General features: G+C 48.6%; 2 protein-coding genes across 3 annotated transcripts in view; one reads left to right on the top strand and one right to left on the bottom strand.

The window, feature by feature from the left end:
• Lrrc36 (leucine rich repeat containing 36) overlaps positions 1-6,899 on the top strand; it is a 54,687-nt gene extending 47,788 nt beyond the window's left edge. For both annotated transcript variants that reach the window (XM_038312867.1, XM_038312868.1), the window contains 3 exons: positions 722-845; positions 3,581-3,695; positions 6,627-6,899. In XM_038312867.1, coding sequence (XP_038168795.1) covers positions 722-845; positions 3,581-3,695; positions 6,627-6,852 — 465 coding nt within the window. In that variant the 3' untranslated portion in view covers positions 6,853-6,899. The remainder of the gene's footprint in view (positions 1-721; positions 846-3,580; positions 3,696-6,626) is intronic.
• A 3,659-nt stretch (positions 6,900-10,558) lies between these two features.
• On the bottom strand, positions 10,559-14,250 carry Tppp3 (tubulin polymerization promoting protein family member 3). The gene is made up of 4 exons (XM_038313103.1): positions 14,146-14,250; positions 11,486-11,680; positions 11,212-11,365; positions 10,559-11,093 (listed from the first exon to the last, which is right to left on the bottom strand). Exons 2-4 carry the CDS (start codon positions 11,671-11,673, stop codon positions 10,905-10,907), a joined length of 531 nt encoding a protein of 176 aa, XP_038169031.1. The 5' UTR covers positions 11,674-11,680; positions 14,146-14,250; the 3' UTR covers positions 10,559-10,904.
• Positions 14,251-14,973: the final 723 nt, after the last annotated feature.

Genomic DNA, 14,973 nt, shown 5'->3' with positions numbered 1-14,973 from the left:
CAGGCTCTTCAGGGATGACTCCTTCATCCTAGTCCAAATCCCAAAGTCCTAAAGAAACTTGAAAGGAGGGCAAGGAGGGGAAGCAGATGAAAACTCTAGGGTAAAAGTGTGTAACATCACCCTGTTGAAGGCCATGGTGTGATCCCAATGATGGAAGGCAAATGCCATCGTTCTTCCTTCTGATGGAGCAGAGAGTCTATGACCAGCGCCATATCTGAGTATCTGGCTGCTGGATTCAGGAGAGGATGAAGAAACTCTTTAAAGTCTCCCTTTTTTAAGCTTCAGTGCATTTTCAGACATCATGTTCTAGAAACTTCAGTTGATGACTCAAAATGCCAGCCCCTTGCAAACCTACCAGTGTTCAGCAAGAATTGCAGATTACCGTCAAGAAAGATAGGCCAGAAGGTGGTGGCGCCCACCCTTAAATGCCAGGCAGAGGCAGGCAGACCTCTTATGAGTTCAAGGTCAGCTTGTTCTACTGAGCAGGTTCCAGAGGGCCTAGGCTGTAACACAAAGAAACCCTGTCTCAAAAAACAAACAAACAAAAGCATTGAGATTACATTTGATCAGTTTGAATGCTGCCCTAGAACTGTTTACCAGGAACTGAATTTCTAGTGAGGTCTCATAGCTGCACCTTTCCATTCAGTCTGTCACAAGAGAAAATGGCACTACTAAAAATTCAGATTCTTAACATGTTGCTGTGTTGTTTTCTGGTCTAAAGGAAAATTTGAAGCAAAAACTGGTCAAAGTGCTGGAGGAAAACGTGATTTTGTCAGAAAAAATTCAGCAGTTGGAGGAAGGTGCTGCCGCCTCAGTTGTGAGTGGGCCCCCATCACATTCACACGGTAAGTTAGGAAAGCCGTGTGTGAGGTTGCCCAAAATCATTGTTGCTAAATGGCCTCTTTAATGACCGTCGGAAAACAAAACTCTCATGGCTGCTTTTGGTTCTCCTTGGCCATTATTTTTCCTTATGAAATAGTAGAAATTGTAATCTTACCTCAAAGAGTTATTTATTTTTGTGGTGCTAGAGAATCCAATCCAGGTGACGTTCCTTGCTTTTCTTCAGAGAATTGTAGTGCAGATGTCTTTGATTACCATATGAAACGCTGTGTTCATGTAAAACATACATGAATGTTGTTTTTAAATCATTACAGCAGGAGAAAATGTATAAGGAAATACAGATCCATGACCAGCAGTGACTACCATCAGTATTTATAAATTCTTTCTTTCGGTTTACCTCCATATGGTAAACATTCAACTCAAAATTTTAAACTATACCCTGGGCCGGGCGGTGGTGGTGCATGCCTTTAATCCCAGCACTTGGGAGGCAGAGGCAGGTGGATCTCTGTGAGTTCGAGACCAGCCTGGTCTACAAGAGCTAGTTCCAGGACAGGCTCTAAAGCTGCAGAGAAACCCTGTCTCGAAAAAACCAAAAAAAAAAAAAAAAAAAAAAAAACCTATACCCTGATTTTTTTTTCTCTATGTAACAGCCTTGGCTGTCCTGGAACTCACTTTGTAGACCAGGCTGGTCTCAAACTCACTCAGAGATTCACCTGCCTCTGCAGGGATTAAAGGTGTGCACCACCACCACCTGGCTATACCCTGATTTTTTTCAGGATAACTTAATAAAACACATTATATTCATCTTAAACTTGACTCTAATGAAAATATAAAACATTTCTATAACTCCAGAAAGTTCCCTTACATACTTGTGTAGTCATTTCCCCTCTGTACCCCAGGCAGCCATTGACCTATTACCACATCCTAACTTAACAGCATAGGCAGCTCCCACAATGTTGTCTGTAGCCCTTATTTTTATATCAAACTCCATATTGTTGTTTCTAATATTTAATAACTATAAAGTTGCCTTTGCTATAATAGTGATTGTTTAAGTATAATATGGAGAGAAAGTTGGTAATTCTAAAGAGATTCTGACTATTCGAAAGAAAGACCTAAGGCAGGAGAAAGCCTAGAATAAAATCATTTCTCTGAGACCACATTTCTTCCCTGGTGATGGGACTAGGACTCCTGATACATATGCTGTATTATATATGTATATATATATATGTAGATGTGTAGATATATATATATGTAGATATGTATATATTATATTATAAATAATGCTGCTGTCAAAAGCTACCACACAAAAAGTACACAAGTCTACATTTGTGTACAAATGTGTACAAGTGTGTACATTTCAGATTATTTTCCTAGGAAAAGCCAAATGGCATAGACATTTTTGAGGGTTTTCTTACACATTGCTAAACCTCTCTTGATAATCACATCAGTCATGTGTTTGCACTCCCTTCTCACTCCGTCTCTGCAAATACTACTTTTGTTTGTTTGTTTGTTTGTGTTTAAGACAGGGTTTCTCTGTGTAGCCCTGGCTGCCCTAGAACTCACTCTGTAGACCAGGCTGGTCGTGAACTCAGAGATCCACCTGCCTCTGCCTCCCAGATGCAAATGCTACCTTAAAAAAATAAGCTTGTGGTTAGGCTGAGGTGGCGCACCCCTTTACTGCCAGTACTCAAAGGCAGAGGCAGGTGGATCTCTGAGTTCAAGGCCAACCTGGTCTACAGAGCAAGTTCCAGACAAGTTCCTGTCTCAAAAAAAAAAAAAAACACCAAACAAACAAATAAATAAATAAAATCTACCCTCTACTTCAAACCTCTAACTCAATTTTTCTAAGTAAATACAGGCACTCATATTGCTATAAGAAACTTGACATGGAAGCATTGAGCCTCCACTCTTAAAACTCAGAACAATCTGACGTTCACAGAACACAGATGAAATGGTCATCAGTCTCCTCCCACCTTTCATTCGGTCACAGCGCCGGTTCTGTGTGGTGGCTTCTGGGGTTAGTGAACTTAGCAGTCCTGTTTTCCGCCTTCCAGACCTTGCCACTAAAAACATGATCCATGGTAGCATCACCTGGGAGCTTGCTTGTTAGCAAGGGAGTATTGGCCTCTCCCAGGGCCTGCTGAATCAGAATCTATTTTTAACAGAATCCCAGGCGATTGGTAAGCATATTAGCATTTACAAAGCGGTATTCTAGAAACTGGCTCCTATAGGACCAGAGTTCCTGGGCTTTTTTTGCCTACCTCATGACTGTCGGCAGTGGTAGAATATTTGGAAAGGCAGGTGTAACTGTCTTGGCTATCACTGAGATATTACAGCTTGAAAATCTTGCAGATTGACACAGTTCTAGATGTTTTCATAAATTTGGTAGGGAGAAAGGGCACAAGTTTCCAAACCAAAGTGTAGACTGCAGGAGACTGAGTATTGTTTCCTGGGTTCAGCAGTGAGGGCCGGCGTGTCACTGGAGCCTCGTGGTAGTCCTGGCAGCTCTGGTGAGACTCAAAGGCTGGTCTAATGTGTGTAATTGTACATGGCTGAACTGTAATTCAGGCCTGTTACCAAATGCCATATTCCTGCCAAATAACTCCTGTCTCTAAGGGAGGAAATGTCTCTAAGGGAAGTACCGGGAAGGGTGGGGCCGGTTAAGAGGTCCCCAAGTACTTAAGCTCTAGTGAAGGTGACCTTGGAGTCCGCTCACTCCTGGCTGCTGTGTCCTTTGCAGATGATCTTCTGCGCAGGAACCAACAGCTGACTCTACAGGTGGCTTGCCTGAACCAGGAGCTGACTCAGCTGAAAAGGCTGGAGGGGACAGTTGCTCTTCTCCATGAGAGTCAGAGGTAGGAGCGGTCTGACTGGCTGGCTTCAGAGTGTGTGTTCACTTCTCTTTATCTGCTCTGCTTTTCTTGGAAACTAGACTCTACACCTGTGTAAATGAGTGTATGGAAATCTCCCGTGCTAGGCCACATTAGCTCAGAGATCAAAGGACAGCTTTTAGTACTGCCTTTATACACCAGGGACAACCCTTTGCTAGCACTGGTGGGTTGGAGCTACTCAGCAATTAGTTTTCAATGGCTACAATAGGACTTTAGGGTCAGCCAATTGTTTTGGTCATTACATACCCCTCAGATCAGTCATCTGGCTCCTCTGGAAAGTGCCTGTTTGCTATTGAGCACAGAAGACTCACTAAGAGCACTCAGTAGGGAGTAATAGGGAAAGAATCCAAAGTAGCCATGCATCAGCCTCTTCACAGAGAGCACCTCCCTAGATGGGTTGGGGGAGAGGCTGACGGCACTGGCAGTTAGGACTTTCACTGATGTTTAAATACAAAAATCAAATCCTCTACCTTCAAACTCACACCTCACCGTTGATTCTCAGTAGAGTGGCACTAAAACCAGAGGTCGGATCAAGGCCCTCTCTGGATAACTTAAAACAAGCAACAATAACAACAAACCACCCATAACTTTTCACCTAGGTATGGTGGGACATGGCTATAACCCCTGCGCTTGTGGTAGTAGGAAGGTCAGTACTTCAAGGCCAGCCTTGGCTACATAGTGAGTTTAAGGCTAGCCTGTACTATCTGAGACTCTATTTAAAAAAAAAAAAGCAAGCAGCAACAAAACTCTTTGTAACTATTTCAAGCTTTGAAGAATAAAGAGAGGTCAAAGCCATGGTTCTGCATTGGAATTATAGGAAGGATTTGTTGATTTGCTGAAATGCAGGTTGCTAGGCTCCAGCCCAGAATTCTGATTGGCACTGTAGGCTCTGAGCTTGAGAATTTGTGTTTCTGATATTCCCCATCTGTGCTGTGGCTGCTGGTCTGGGGCCCATGCTGCATGTTAGAGCATCTCCTCTAAGGGATGAACATTCGAAATACCTATCTCAGATTAACTTGAAACAACTCTATGTTTTCCTAAACCACTCAACTTGTTTATTTCATTTTTACTTTGGTTCTTAGGGAAATTTTTTGGTTTGTTTGTATAGTTTTATTAAACATTTATGTCATCTTAAAGTCAAATCCATAAATAACATTGAGAAGTATCTAGCCATTTCCTTCCCATCACTAGCCTTCTACAGGGGACTCTGCTGGTGCTGTTATCTACTCAACTTTTATAAAAAGAACTACTTTTGCCGGGCAGTGGTGGCGCACACCTTTAATCCCAGTACTTGGGAGGCAGAGGCAGGCAGAGCTCTGCGAGTTTGAGACCAGCCTGGTCTATAAGAGCTAGTTCCAGGACAGGCTCCAAAGCTACAAAGAAACCTTGTCCCAGAAAACCAAAACCAAAACCAAAAAAAAAAAAAAAAGAGCAGCTTTTATAAAAAGGTGTTACTTTTTATATTCACTCTTATCTTTAACTTTAAAAGTGTCATATTCTCTGCATATGTGCGCTTTGTCAGCATGCATGTCTGTGCACCATATACTCATGGAAGCCAGAAGAGGGTTCCAGGACCCCTGGAGCTGGAGTTACTGATGTTGGGAGCCACCATGTGGGTGCTGGGAACTGACTGCAGATGAGCAGTGCTCTCTGAGCCCCCTCTGCAGGCCTGCTTTAACACTGTAAGTTATTTATTTGTTGGGATAGGGAGGAAGGATTGAACATGCTGGACTATGAGTGGAAGTCGGTGTACAGGGTTGCCTCTTTTCCTCTACCATGAAGGTCCCAGGGATCAAGTTCAGGTCGTCAAGCATGATCACAAGCATCTTTATCCCCGGAGCCCTCTCACTGACTCAACATTTTTACCTTAAAAAATCAGTTCACGCAGGGCAGTGATGGTGCACGCCTTTAATCCCAGCACTCGGGAGGCAGAGGCAGGTGGATCTCTGAGTTCGAGGCCAGCCTGGTCTACAAGAGCTAGTTCCAGGGCAGGCTCTAGAAACTACAGGGAAACGCTGTCTCGAAAAACCAAAAAAAGAAAGAAAAAGAAAAACTAAGAAAAAAAATCATTTCACAGTGGCCTGAGTTAGCTCTCAGTCCTTTTTATACCTGCCTAGTACTCATTGTGTGGTTATCCTTTTTTTTAAAAAAAAAAAAATTAGTCCTCTATTATAAAATTACCAGTTAGATGAACAATATTTTTTGACTGCAAAAAATAGTCCAGTATGAGTTGAGGTGTATGTGTACTTAGCAAGCGTGAGGTACTCAAGGTCAGTTCCTACCTCCAACCCCTGAAAACAAAATAGTGCTGTAATTAATACTATGGGTATATATTTTTGAGACAGGGTCTCTCTACATAACCCTGGATATCCTGGAGCTTACTATATAGATCAAGGTGGTCTCAAACTCACAGAGATCTGCCTGCCTCTGCCTGCCTCTGCCTCCTGAGCTGGGATTAAAGGTGTGACCCATCACACCTGGCTGTATACATCATCTTTTGGCTTTTAGCATTGTGTGGTAATTCAGAGTCAAAGAGTGCAGTAGTATCTTGTACCATTAGTTAGCTACAGAGGCAAGCTAATAAAGGAAGCAATGCTTCATGAGTGGAAACTGCTGGGTCTGATAGGAGCCGGTGCCCTAGTGCTTCTACTGCTCATCAAGAAAGTGCTTTGGAAAGAATGGAAGAACCACTCCATAAAATGTGAAATAGAACACAATCAAATGAATTGTAACAAAGGAACTGTAGTCTGCTTTAAGATAATCCACTCATACATTGGACAATTCTGTTGAAAGATGTTACTTCATTGTGTATTTGTCTTTAGAAGTCATTTCAGACCTGAATGGCATCTACTTTGCTTTTGTGATTTCATGACTGCCTTTTCCCCTGGGCCTCAGATCCCTGGTGGTCACTAATGAGTATCTGCTGCAGCAGCTGAACAAAGAGCAAAAAGGATATCCCGGGAAATCGCTCCTGCCTCCTGAGAAGAGTCATCCTTTGGGGAGATCGTCGCCCTTTGGGAAAAGCACGCCGTCTTCCTCCTCACCGATGGCACACGACACGGGTCAGTATCTAATACAGAGTGTCTCAGAAGCTGTCCCCGAGCCTAGTTTGTGGAGCTAGCCCTGAAACCTTCACCATCAGCTCCCTTCCAGCCATGGAGGGCTCTCGGTGCCATTGTCACGATGTTGGATAGCGGTGTTTACCCCAAAGATTAAGAAAAAAAAACTTTTATGATTATATTGTCCCTCTTTTATTTTTCTATTTGTTTCCTCCCATTTGGTCATTCTTTCCTTCTGCCCACACAGATTGTTAGACACCATTTCACACAGAAACATTTGATTGAAAATGTCAGAAAAGAGCCGGGCGGTGGTGGCGCACGCCTTTAATCCCAGCACTCGGGAGGCAGAGGCAGGTGGATCTCTGAGTTCGAGGCCAGCCTGGTCTACAAGAGCTAGATTCCAGGACAGGCTCTAAAATAGCTTCAGAGAAACCCTGTCTCGAAAAACCAAAAAAAAAAAAAAAAAAAAAAAAAGAAAATGTCAGAAAAGGAAAAACGGAGGATACTTTTCAGTGTCATTTGAGGCTGTGGCAGGAAGTTACAAAAGGACATCTGTCGATGTCTTTTGTGCTAGATGAATTCCAGAGACTCTGAAACGTTTGGAGTTTCCTCTGCCATGGTGCAAAGGTGTCCACTCTGGAGGAGCCCACAGCCTGGTAAGACTCGCATGATGGACCTCAGAGGTTAGTCTAATGAGAGCTTGGAAGAAGAGCTAGCAGATTAGGATAGTTTCAGGGAGATGAAGGAGAGCCTTCTAGGCTAGGAATGCAGAGCCTGGTGACCCTTGAGGAATCAGGGATCATGGGTCAGGGATAGAAGTGGGACATGGTACCCTAAGAGTGTATGATAGGACATCCATCAGTCCTAGCCTGGAGAGTGCAATGTCAAGAAAATGTCTCCAGAGGACAGTCAACCGAAACCTGAGAATAAACAGGTTATTAGGCAAAGCACAGGACCAAGGACAAGAACAACAGGAAAGTAGCAGCTGTGCTATGTCACAGAGTGGCATGTCTCCAGGGCTGCAGAGGGCAGAGGAACTTAGCTGCATGGCTTCTTGCAGACTTTCCACTAAGGAGCAAAAGAGTAGGGCTTGCATTTAAAAGGCTTCCTCTATGAGGAGACTAGGTCACAGTGAGATAGAACTGGCCTAAGCACAAAGAAGCTGGAAGCAGAAGCAACAGAAACAGGCCCACCTCCACAGCTTGTGAGCGTGCCTGGGTCCAGTGTCCACTTCACATGTGAGGAGTGTACGTACTTTGATTCTGGCTAATCAGGTGTCTTAAACCTCAGTGGGTCTACTTCTATGTCAGCCTTCTCTGGAGCAGCTAATGTTGCCAGGAAACAAACGCTCTCAGACCTCTTCACCTGTTAATCCATGTCAGGAAGGGAGGCAGGGGACTGAGACAGTGTCCCTACTCAGATGCCATGCAGGGAAGGAATCTTACTGCTACACTCACTGCTGTGAAGCCCCCATGCTTCTGAATTAGAAATAAATCCACAGACATTTGGGTTCATCTGGCTTTTCAAGAGGAGCCAAAAATTTTTTGTGTACATGCCCCACAAGAGCCATCTTCTCCTTGTCCCATGAAGAAATCTCCATAGAGCTTAAGGCTCACATAGAGAGGGGAATATCTGGGTCGTCACATTTCAGAAACACAACTCAGGGTGCAAACCAATCTACTATGCAGACCATCATGGGCAAATCCCATAGTTCTTGTCCCCCCCACCCCCACCCCCACCCCTGCCTCTAATGTGATCATCTAATGGTGGCAGCCCAGCGTCTGCTCAGAGCACGTCTCAAGAGGAGAAAGAGCCTTGAGGACGAAGCTGCCTTTATTGCCAGTTCCCTTTGCCACAGAAAGGGGCTGGTCCTGCCTCAGGCCAGTAATTCTTTGGGCTGCTGGGAACTCCTGGGTAAATTATCTCAGATTCTGATTTCTCCTAATGTGTCATGTAGTCATGTAGTCCTGGAAACAAAAAGTAGGTATTAATAATGTCAAGGGGAAAGCCATAGTTGTCACCATGCAGGGCTAACTGGACCCAACTTGGAGGTTCTGAAGCAAAGAAAACCATGGAGAGCGGCTGTTACTCTAGGCCTGCACTACGGGGGGGAGAAGGAGCAAAGTCTGCTGTGCAGCCAGTCCTTGGGGAGGTAGGTCTTTGCCCAGAGAGAAGGGCCTAGACTCCTCCACTGCAGACAGGGCTCTAATGGGGTGTTCTTGTCAGCCTGGCCTTGCTAGAGAAGGTACCCACAGTTTTCAACTACAGCGAGTCTCTCTGGCTCTAAGTGGACCTTGAGCTGCTTCTGGCTCTATGTAGCTTTTGAAGGAAAACAAGGGATTTTACTCATACCAGGGAGAGTTTGGGACCAAGCATCCCTCTCCCTCTCTTCCTCTCCCCCTCTCCCTTTCCCTCCCTTCCTCCCTCCCTCCCTCCCTCCCTCCCTCCCTCTCTCTCTCTCTCTCTCTCTCTCTCTCTCTCTCTCTCTCTCTCTCTCTCTCTCTCTCTCTCTCTCCCTCCCTCTGAACAGCCTGCTGCTCCCCCTCCCCCGCCCCACAGCTCTAGCTGAGAGTGAGGCCAGGTATGGACACAGGTGGACCCATTTACTGTGAGGAGCTCTCAGTAAGTGGGAGCTGGAAGGATTTACATACTCCATAAGGCTCACTGTGGGAAAGCTTGCAATCCAAACAGATTTCCCAGGCTAGATGAAGGGACCACTCCTTTACTGCTGGGGAGGAAGAAGCTGAAACCCCACCCAGGTAGCTTGAGAGAATAGGGACAGCCCAGTGAGGAGCCAACCTCTGGCAACTGGGAGGCAGGTGCCAGCCTGTGCCCTCTGCTTTCCAGCTGACCTTTGTCCCTGTCCATCCCACACCATTTGTCTGTGTCTCTCATCCCTACGTGGTTGGTTGGGCTTGAGCCCAGTCTGAGCAGCAAGCACATCCCAGGACAATCTGTGGGATGGAGGGACAGACATTAGATTTCCTCCTTGTGCTCGGGTCAGAAGCTGCCCTCTCAGGGACAGGCCCTAAGTCTCCTTGTTACAACAGCAAGGAAGGAGAGTTGGCAATGAAGCCTGTGCTTGGGAACAGCTCTGCCCAGACACCAGGGACTCAGAACTGATGATCTGGAAGGAAGCAGAATGGCTCCACCTTACCCATCAGAATGGTGAACAGACGGAAGGGAATCAGCCAGAGTCCCTCACTGGGACCCCAGGCTCATCACTGTCAATGAGGACCTGTTCTTTTGAGAAACAGTATTGGGGTTTGCTGTGCCAGAACAGGGCTGGCATGAAAGCAAGACGTTTACAGTCTGGGTCTTATCTGTAGAAGTTTTTCTTCCCTGGGCCTCAGTTTCCTCAGCCATAAAATTAGGGAATCAACTGTTTATTCTCTCAGGTTCCTTCTAGCCCTGACTATTCTGAGATTCTGGGCTAGAGCCCAAAATGTCTTACCCTAATAGCCCCCTGCTGGCAGCCATCGTACTGAGGCCTGGTGCTGAGCCTCTGCCAAGGCTTGGCTGTTTCATCCTTCCTTCTGAAGGATGCTAAGTGCAGACTGTGGCCCTTAGCGTAGGACAGCAGGCTGTGATGGCGTCACTCTGGGGCCCGGGCCAGTAACTCACTTTACATCTCCCTGCAGCTCCACTCGGCACTAAGGAAGAGGATCTCATCCATTCTCTGGGCCCAGCAGGGTGGATTACAGGAGGGCGGTGAGACTGGGGGAGCTGCAGTGCAGAGCCATGACCCCACCACTCCCAGGCGGTCCGTAATGGTACAAAAGGTATCTTTATTGAGGTCTGGGTAAGAATTAGGCACTTGGCCAGAGCAGCAGCTTAAATATGAGGCAAGCAGGCAAGAGTCAGCCATACCTGGGACCAGGCTGGGGAGGTGAGGGTATAGGCACTGACTCCCAGACAGAAGTCAGGGAGACAAGAAGAAGGTAGGGACACAGAAGTCTGGGTCAGAGGCCTGGTGGGATGGCCTCTGGGACTGGGCAGGAAGCTCTTGGTGGCAGATCCAGCAGGGAGGGAACCAGGCTTTCTTGTTCCGTGTGACCCTTGACCCAGGCTTGAGCCTCCAGTGGAGCAGCCTCACTGGGGGCCTTCCCAGGTCTCACTTCTTCACCTTGGCATCATAGGTGCCGGCGTTTTTGTAGGCGCTCACGTAGCCACTGTCGTCCAGGATGTCCTGCCGTCCAGCAATACCCTTGCCCTTGCCACTCTCATCGAAGCGTTCCTTGTGAGAACCTGTGTACTTACTGGTGTCAGTCAGCCGGTCCACAGCACCTCCTGTTTTAGCTTTCTGTTTGGACAGAGTTCCAACAGGGTCACCCGAGAGGGAAACTGGCCCATCCTACCCACCCCACTCCAGCTGAGATTCCCCACATCTCTCTCAGCAGCAGGGCTAGCAGGGCACTTACAGTGACACCCAGATTGGCTGGTTCCTTGCCTGCTACCAGCTGGCAGATGGCATCAAAGGCCTCTTCCTTGCTCTTCCCCTTGAACCTCTTGGTTGCCAGCTCTTCCAGGGCCTTCTTGAACTCCTCATAGTTGATGACTCTAGCTGACTTAGCCCTGCCAGGCACCACGTGCACCGTAAGGATTCCCCCTTCTTGATATCCTCCCTAACCCCAGCTCCCAACCCCCAACTCCCCACTTTCTGGGAACACGAGAAACGGGCTGCCCAGCACTCACTTGACTTTGGAGAAGACAATGTCCACATCTGTGCCCGTCACGGCCTTTCCATCAGCCACCTTACAATCCTTGCACAGCTTGGCCCAGTTCTTGCCGTTCATCTCTTGCCCACTGGCCTTGGGGTCGCCATGGATGGCAAACTTTCGGAAACTCTCCTCCAGCCCAGCTACATCGGTGCTTGCTGCCATGCCAACCCTGTGGGAATCCACCTCCATCACCTCCTGAGACCCAGACCATCCCTGCTGCCATCTCAAAACTGACAAGGGGTGAGCTGGCCGCACGCCTGGTATAGTCCCTCAGAGAGAGGAGGCACCTTGTGTCTTCTTGTGCCCCAGAGCTGAGGAAGAGCCACAGGCAGAAAGGTTCTGTCACACTCAGAGCCAGTCCTGGTTCTCAATAGGCTCAGAAGATGAAATCACGATGGCCACACAGCACTGAGAACAGAGTGGCACTGTCCAGAAGGACTGTGCGGGTAGCAGCTAAGGCATGGCTTTGTCTGTCCCTGGCACAAAGTGTGCTTGGATGGAAGTGAGGTGGGGGCAGGAAAGCCCTCCCTCCCTAAAAGCTCCTTGTCAAACTGGGTCAGTGCCAGGCAAGGCTGGTGTATGGGCAGGTATTTCGTGAGGGCAGTATCTCTCTAAGGGTCATGAAGACCTAGAGAGGCCAAGCCTAAGCCTCACAAGGGAGCAGGAACAAGGGCAGTGGTGCATGCCCTAGGCAGGGGTGCAGCTGGCCCAGCCCTGGCCTTGTTACTATTTGCTGTTAAACAAAAACATGAGGGGAGCAGGAACTTAGGTCTGGCCTGGCCACAGTTTGTGAAGCCTGGAGACAGTTGCTAAGGGAGGGTAGTACTGCTTGGAGAGTGTTGCTAAGGGTAGGATGGTGTCAGGGCGGCTTCAGGGAGAAGCTCCCAGTGCTGCTGGGTTGGGCTGGGCTGGGCTGGGCTGGGGATCAGAGGCCCACGGGTGGGGCATGCCAGCACTCCCTAAGCCTAGGGCACAACCGTGGCTTCCTGGCCCCTTGCCACTGATTGAAGCTGAGCTCCCAGTCTGTGGAGCTTAGGAGTGGGAAACTGGAAGCAACCTAGGTGGAAGCTTCTAGAATAGCCCCCAGAGTCCTCCATGCTAATGGGACCATGATCTTGGTGCTTCAACCCTTCAGGGGAGCACACATCCCCTTGTCTACACTTCAGCCCTCCACTAAGGTCTTCTCATCACATCCTGAGGGCGACCACACCAGTCTACGTCCTGAGCCCTGGCTCTCCACACCCTCAACCATGTACCCCCTGACCCTACCCACAGCCCTGCACTGAGGCCTCCTCCAGCCACACCCAAAGCCCAGAATTTAACCCTTTTTTCCACTTCCATCTTGGCGCAGACACTAAGAGCCCTGCATTGATCCCCCCCCCCCAGCATACCCTCAGCCCTGCACTAAAGTGCACCTTCCTAGCCACCCTCACCCAGCTCCCTCCTGCAGCCCTCTGACCACACCCTCAGCCTACTGTGAAACTCCGCTGCAGCTCACACCCTGTGCCTCACTTGCGTCCCCATTTTGCATCCTTTTTCTTCACATCCTGAAGACCCCAACCACACTCACTAACATGACTCTGCACCCACAGCCCTTACAAAGGCCCCCTGACCATACCCTGGAGCACCCCCCTTCATCCATATACCTGCAGCTTCTGACACAGCCCTGCCTTGAACCCCGCACAGTGTCCAGTCTATGCAATAACATTTCTGTACTCCCATGCAAAATGCTGAACACCCACCACCACCATCCATACTGCAGCTTCCTGACCACACCCCTCGCTCTCCTACATTATCTGTATACTATGAGCTATGGACACAGACTGTCCTAAAGCCCCTCGAGAGTCTAGCCAGCATTGGCATCTCCATATTCCTGCATCATATTGGGACATACCACCATCACCACACCCACTGCAGCATCTGACCACACCCTCATTCTCAGCCACCATCTTTGTCTGCCTCTTAGAACAAAAGTCACCAATGGTCACAACCCCCCCACCCCACCCCCCACAGCTTCCTCTTCTTCCATTACTATACTAGTAAGTAGACACTGAAAGACCCTTCCTGGTGACCACACCTGCTCATCCGTAAGCTGCAATTTTTAAGACTGGGAAACCGAGACTCCACATTGCAGGGGACCCCTGTGGGATGTAACCCAGATGGTACTGCGCTCCCTTTGCCTCTCCCAAGGTGCAAACCCCAACCGGGAACCCAAAGCCCTGCACTTGGTCACTAGCAGTAAATATACCCAGGGGAGTTTGGGTGCTACGTGATGCTCGTCTCAAGGATGGGAGGATCCTGAGCCTATTGCTCATTTCTGTCTAGGGGAAGATGGATTTGGGGGCTGTTCAGGTGGAACAAAATCACAGACAACTGCTCTGGGGTCTGTAGACCTTGGATGGAGTGACCACGCCTCTGAACTGAATCCGCCTGTCAGCTCCTGCTGGGACAGCTGCAGTCATCAATCAACCTAGCAAGGAGGTGGGGGTAGGGGTATGTGTGGAACGCTTGGGGCCAAGGCCCGGGGTGCTCAGCTGGTGTCCTCAGTACCATCCAAGGTTGGTACAGGCTGCTCCCACCCACCCCTCCTTGTGGAGGATATTAATTAGGGTGGTCGATGTTCAGTTCTCCTACCGGCTTCTATCTCGTGGCTGCTCCTGAGTGTGCCTTCGGATAGACAGGACCCAGGAACTAATCGACAGATGCTGGAGACCAGGAGGCTCCACAGCTCCGCTCCCTGCCGGCTCCCGGACGGGACTGCAGCCGGGGCGGCTCCGTGGTATTATCCCTTGTTTCTCGGTCACCATAGAGACGGTGAGTCCCACCCCCTAGGCAGTCTCGGCGGGAGAATGACCAAGGTCACGCTGGCTCCTCCCACCAGACCCCGCCCTGTGTGCTCTGTAGGCTCAGGGCCCTTGGATTTGCGGCGACTTCCCCTCCCCTTCAGCGCGGTCCTCAAGCAGCCAAAGCTGCCCTCTGCAGTCCTGGATGTCCTAGGATAGGAACTTCCATGGCCAGTGGGAAAAGAGCACCCTAAAGCTCAAGTGGGGTCCCCAGCCCTTAAAGGACTTCTGAGTCAACCTGAGACTGTTTAGAAGCTGAATTGAAAAGAGCGGGATCCTCTCCCTCACAAGGACTACAGCTAACTAAAGACCACAGTTGTTGCCAGCTACCCCCAGGTTCTAAGTAGAGTCCAGATTCTGGACCATCGGGGGAAGATCGGGACAATCAGTGGATCACACATACCTAACCCTGGAATGCTGGGTACTTTGATGGTGACCACTGTCAGGAAGCAATTCCGGACATCAAGAACGGCTGCCTCCCTCCACTGCCACCTCTCCTCAGCCTCACAACCCCTGCTCCTGCTGCTGCCTCCGGAGCCTGCTTCCACTTCAGTCTTCAACTGCAAATACTACTTAACTAAATAACATTGCTGGGTGTGGTGGCAAACACGCCAGTAGT

Source organism: Arvicola amphibius, chromosome 15 (assembly GCF_903992535.2).
Source record: "Arvicola amphibius chromosome 15, mArvAmp1.2, whole genome shotgun sequence".
NCBI lineage: Eukaryota > Metazoa > Chordata > Mammalia > Rodentia > Cricetidae > Arvicola > Arvicola amphibius.
The sequence above is the reverse complement of the archived record's forward strand: the minus strand, read 5'-3'. Positions and strand labels throughout refer to the sequence as shown.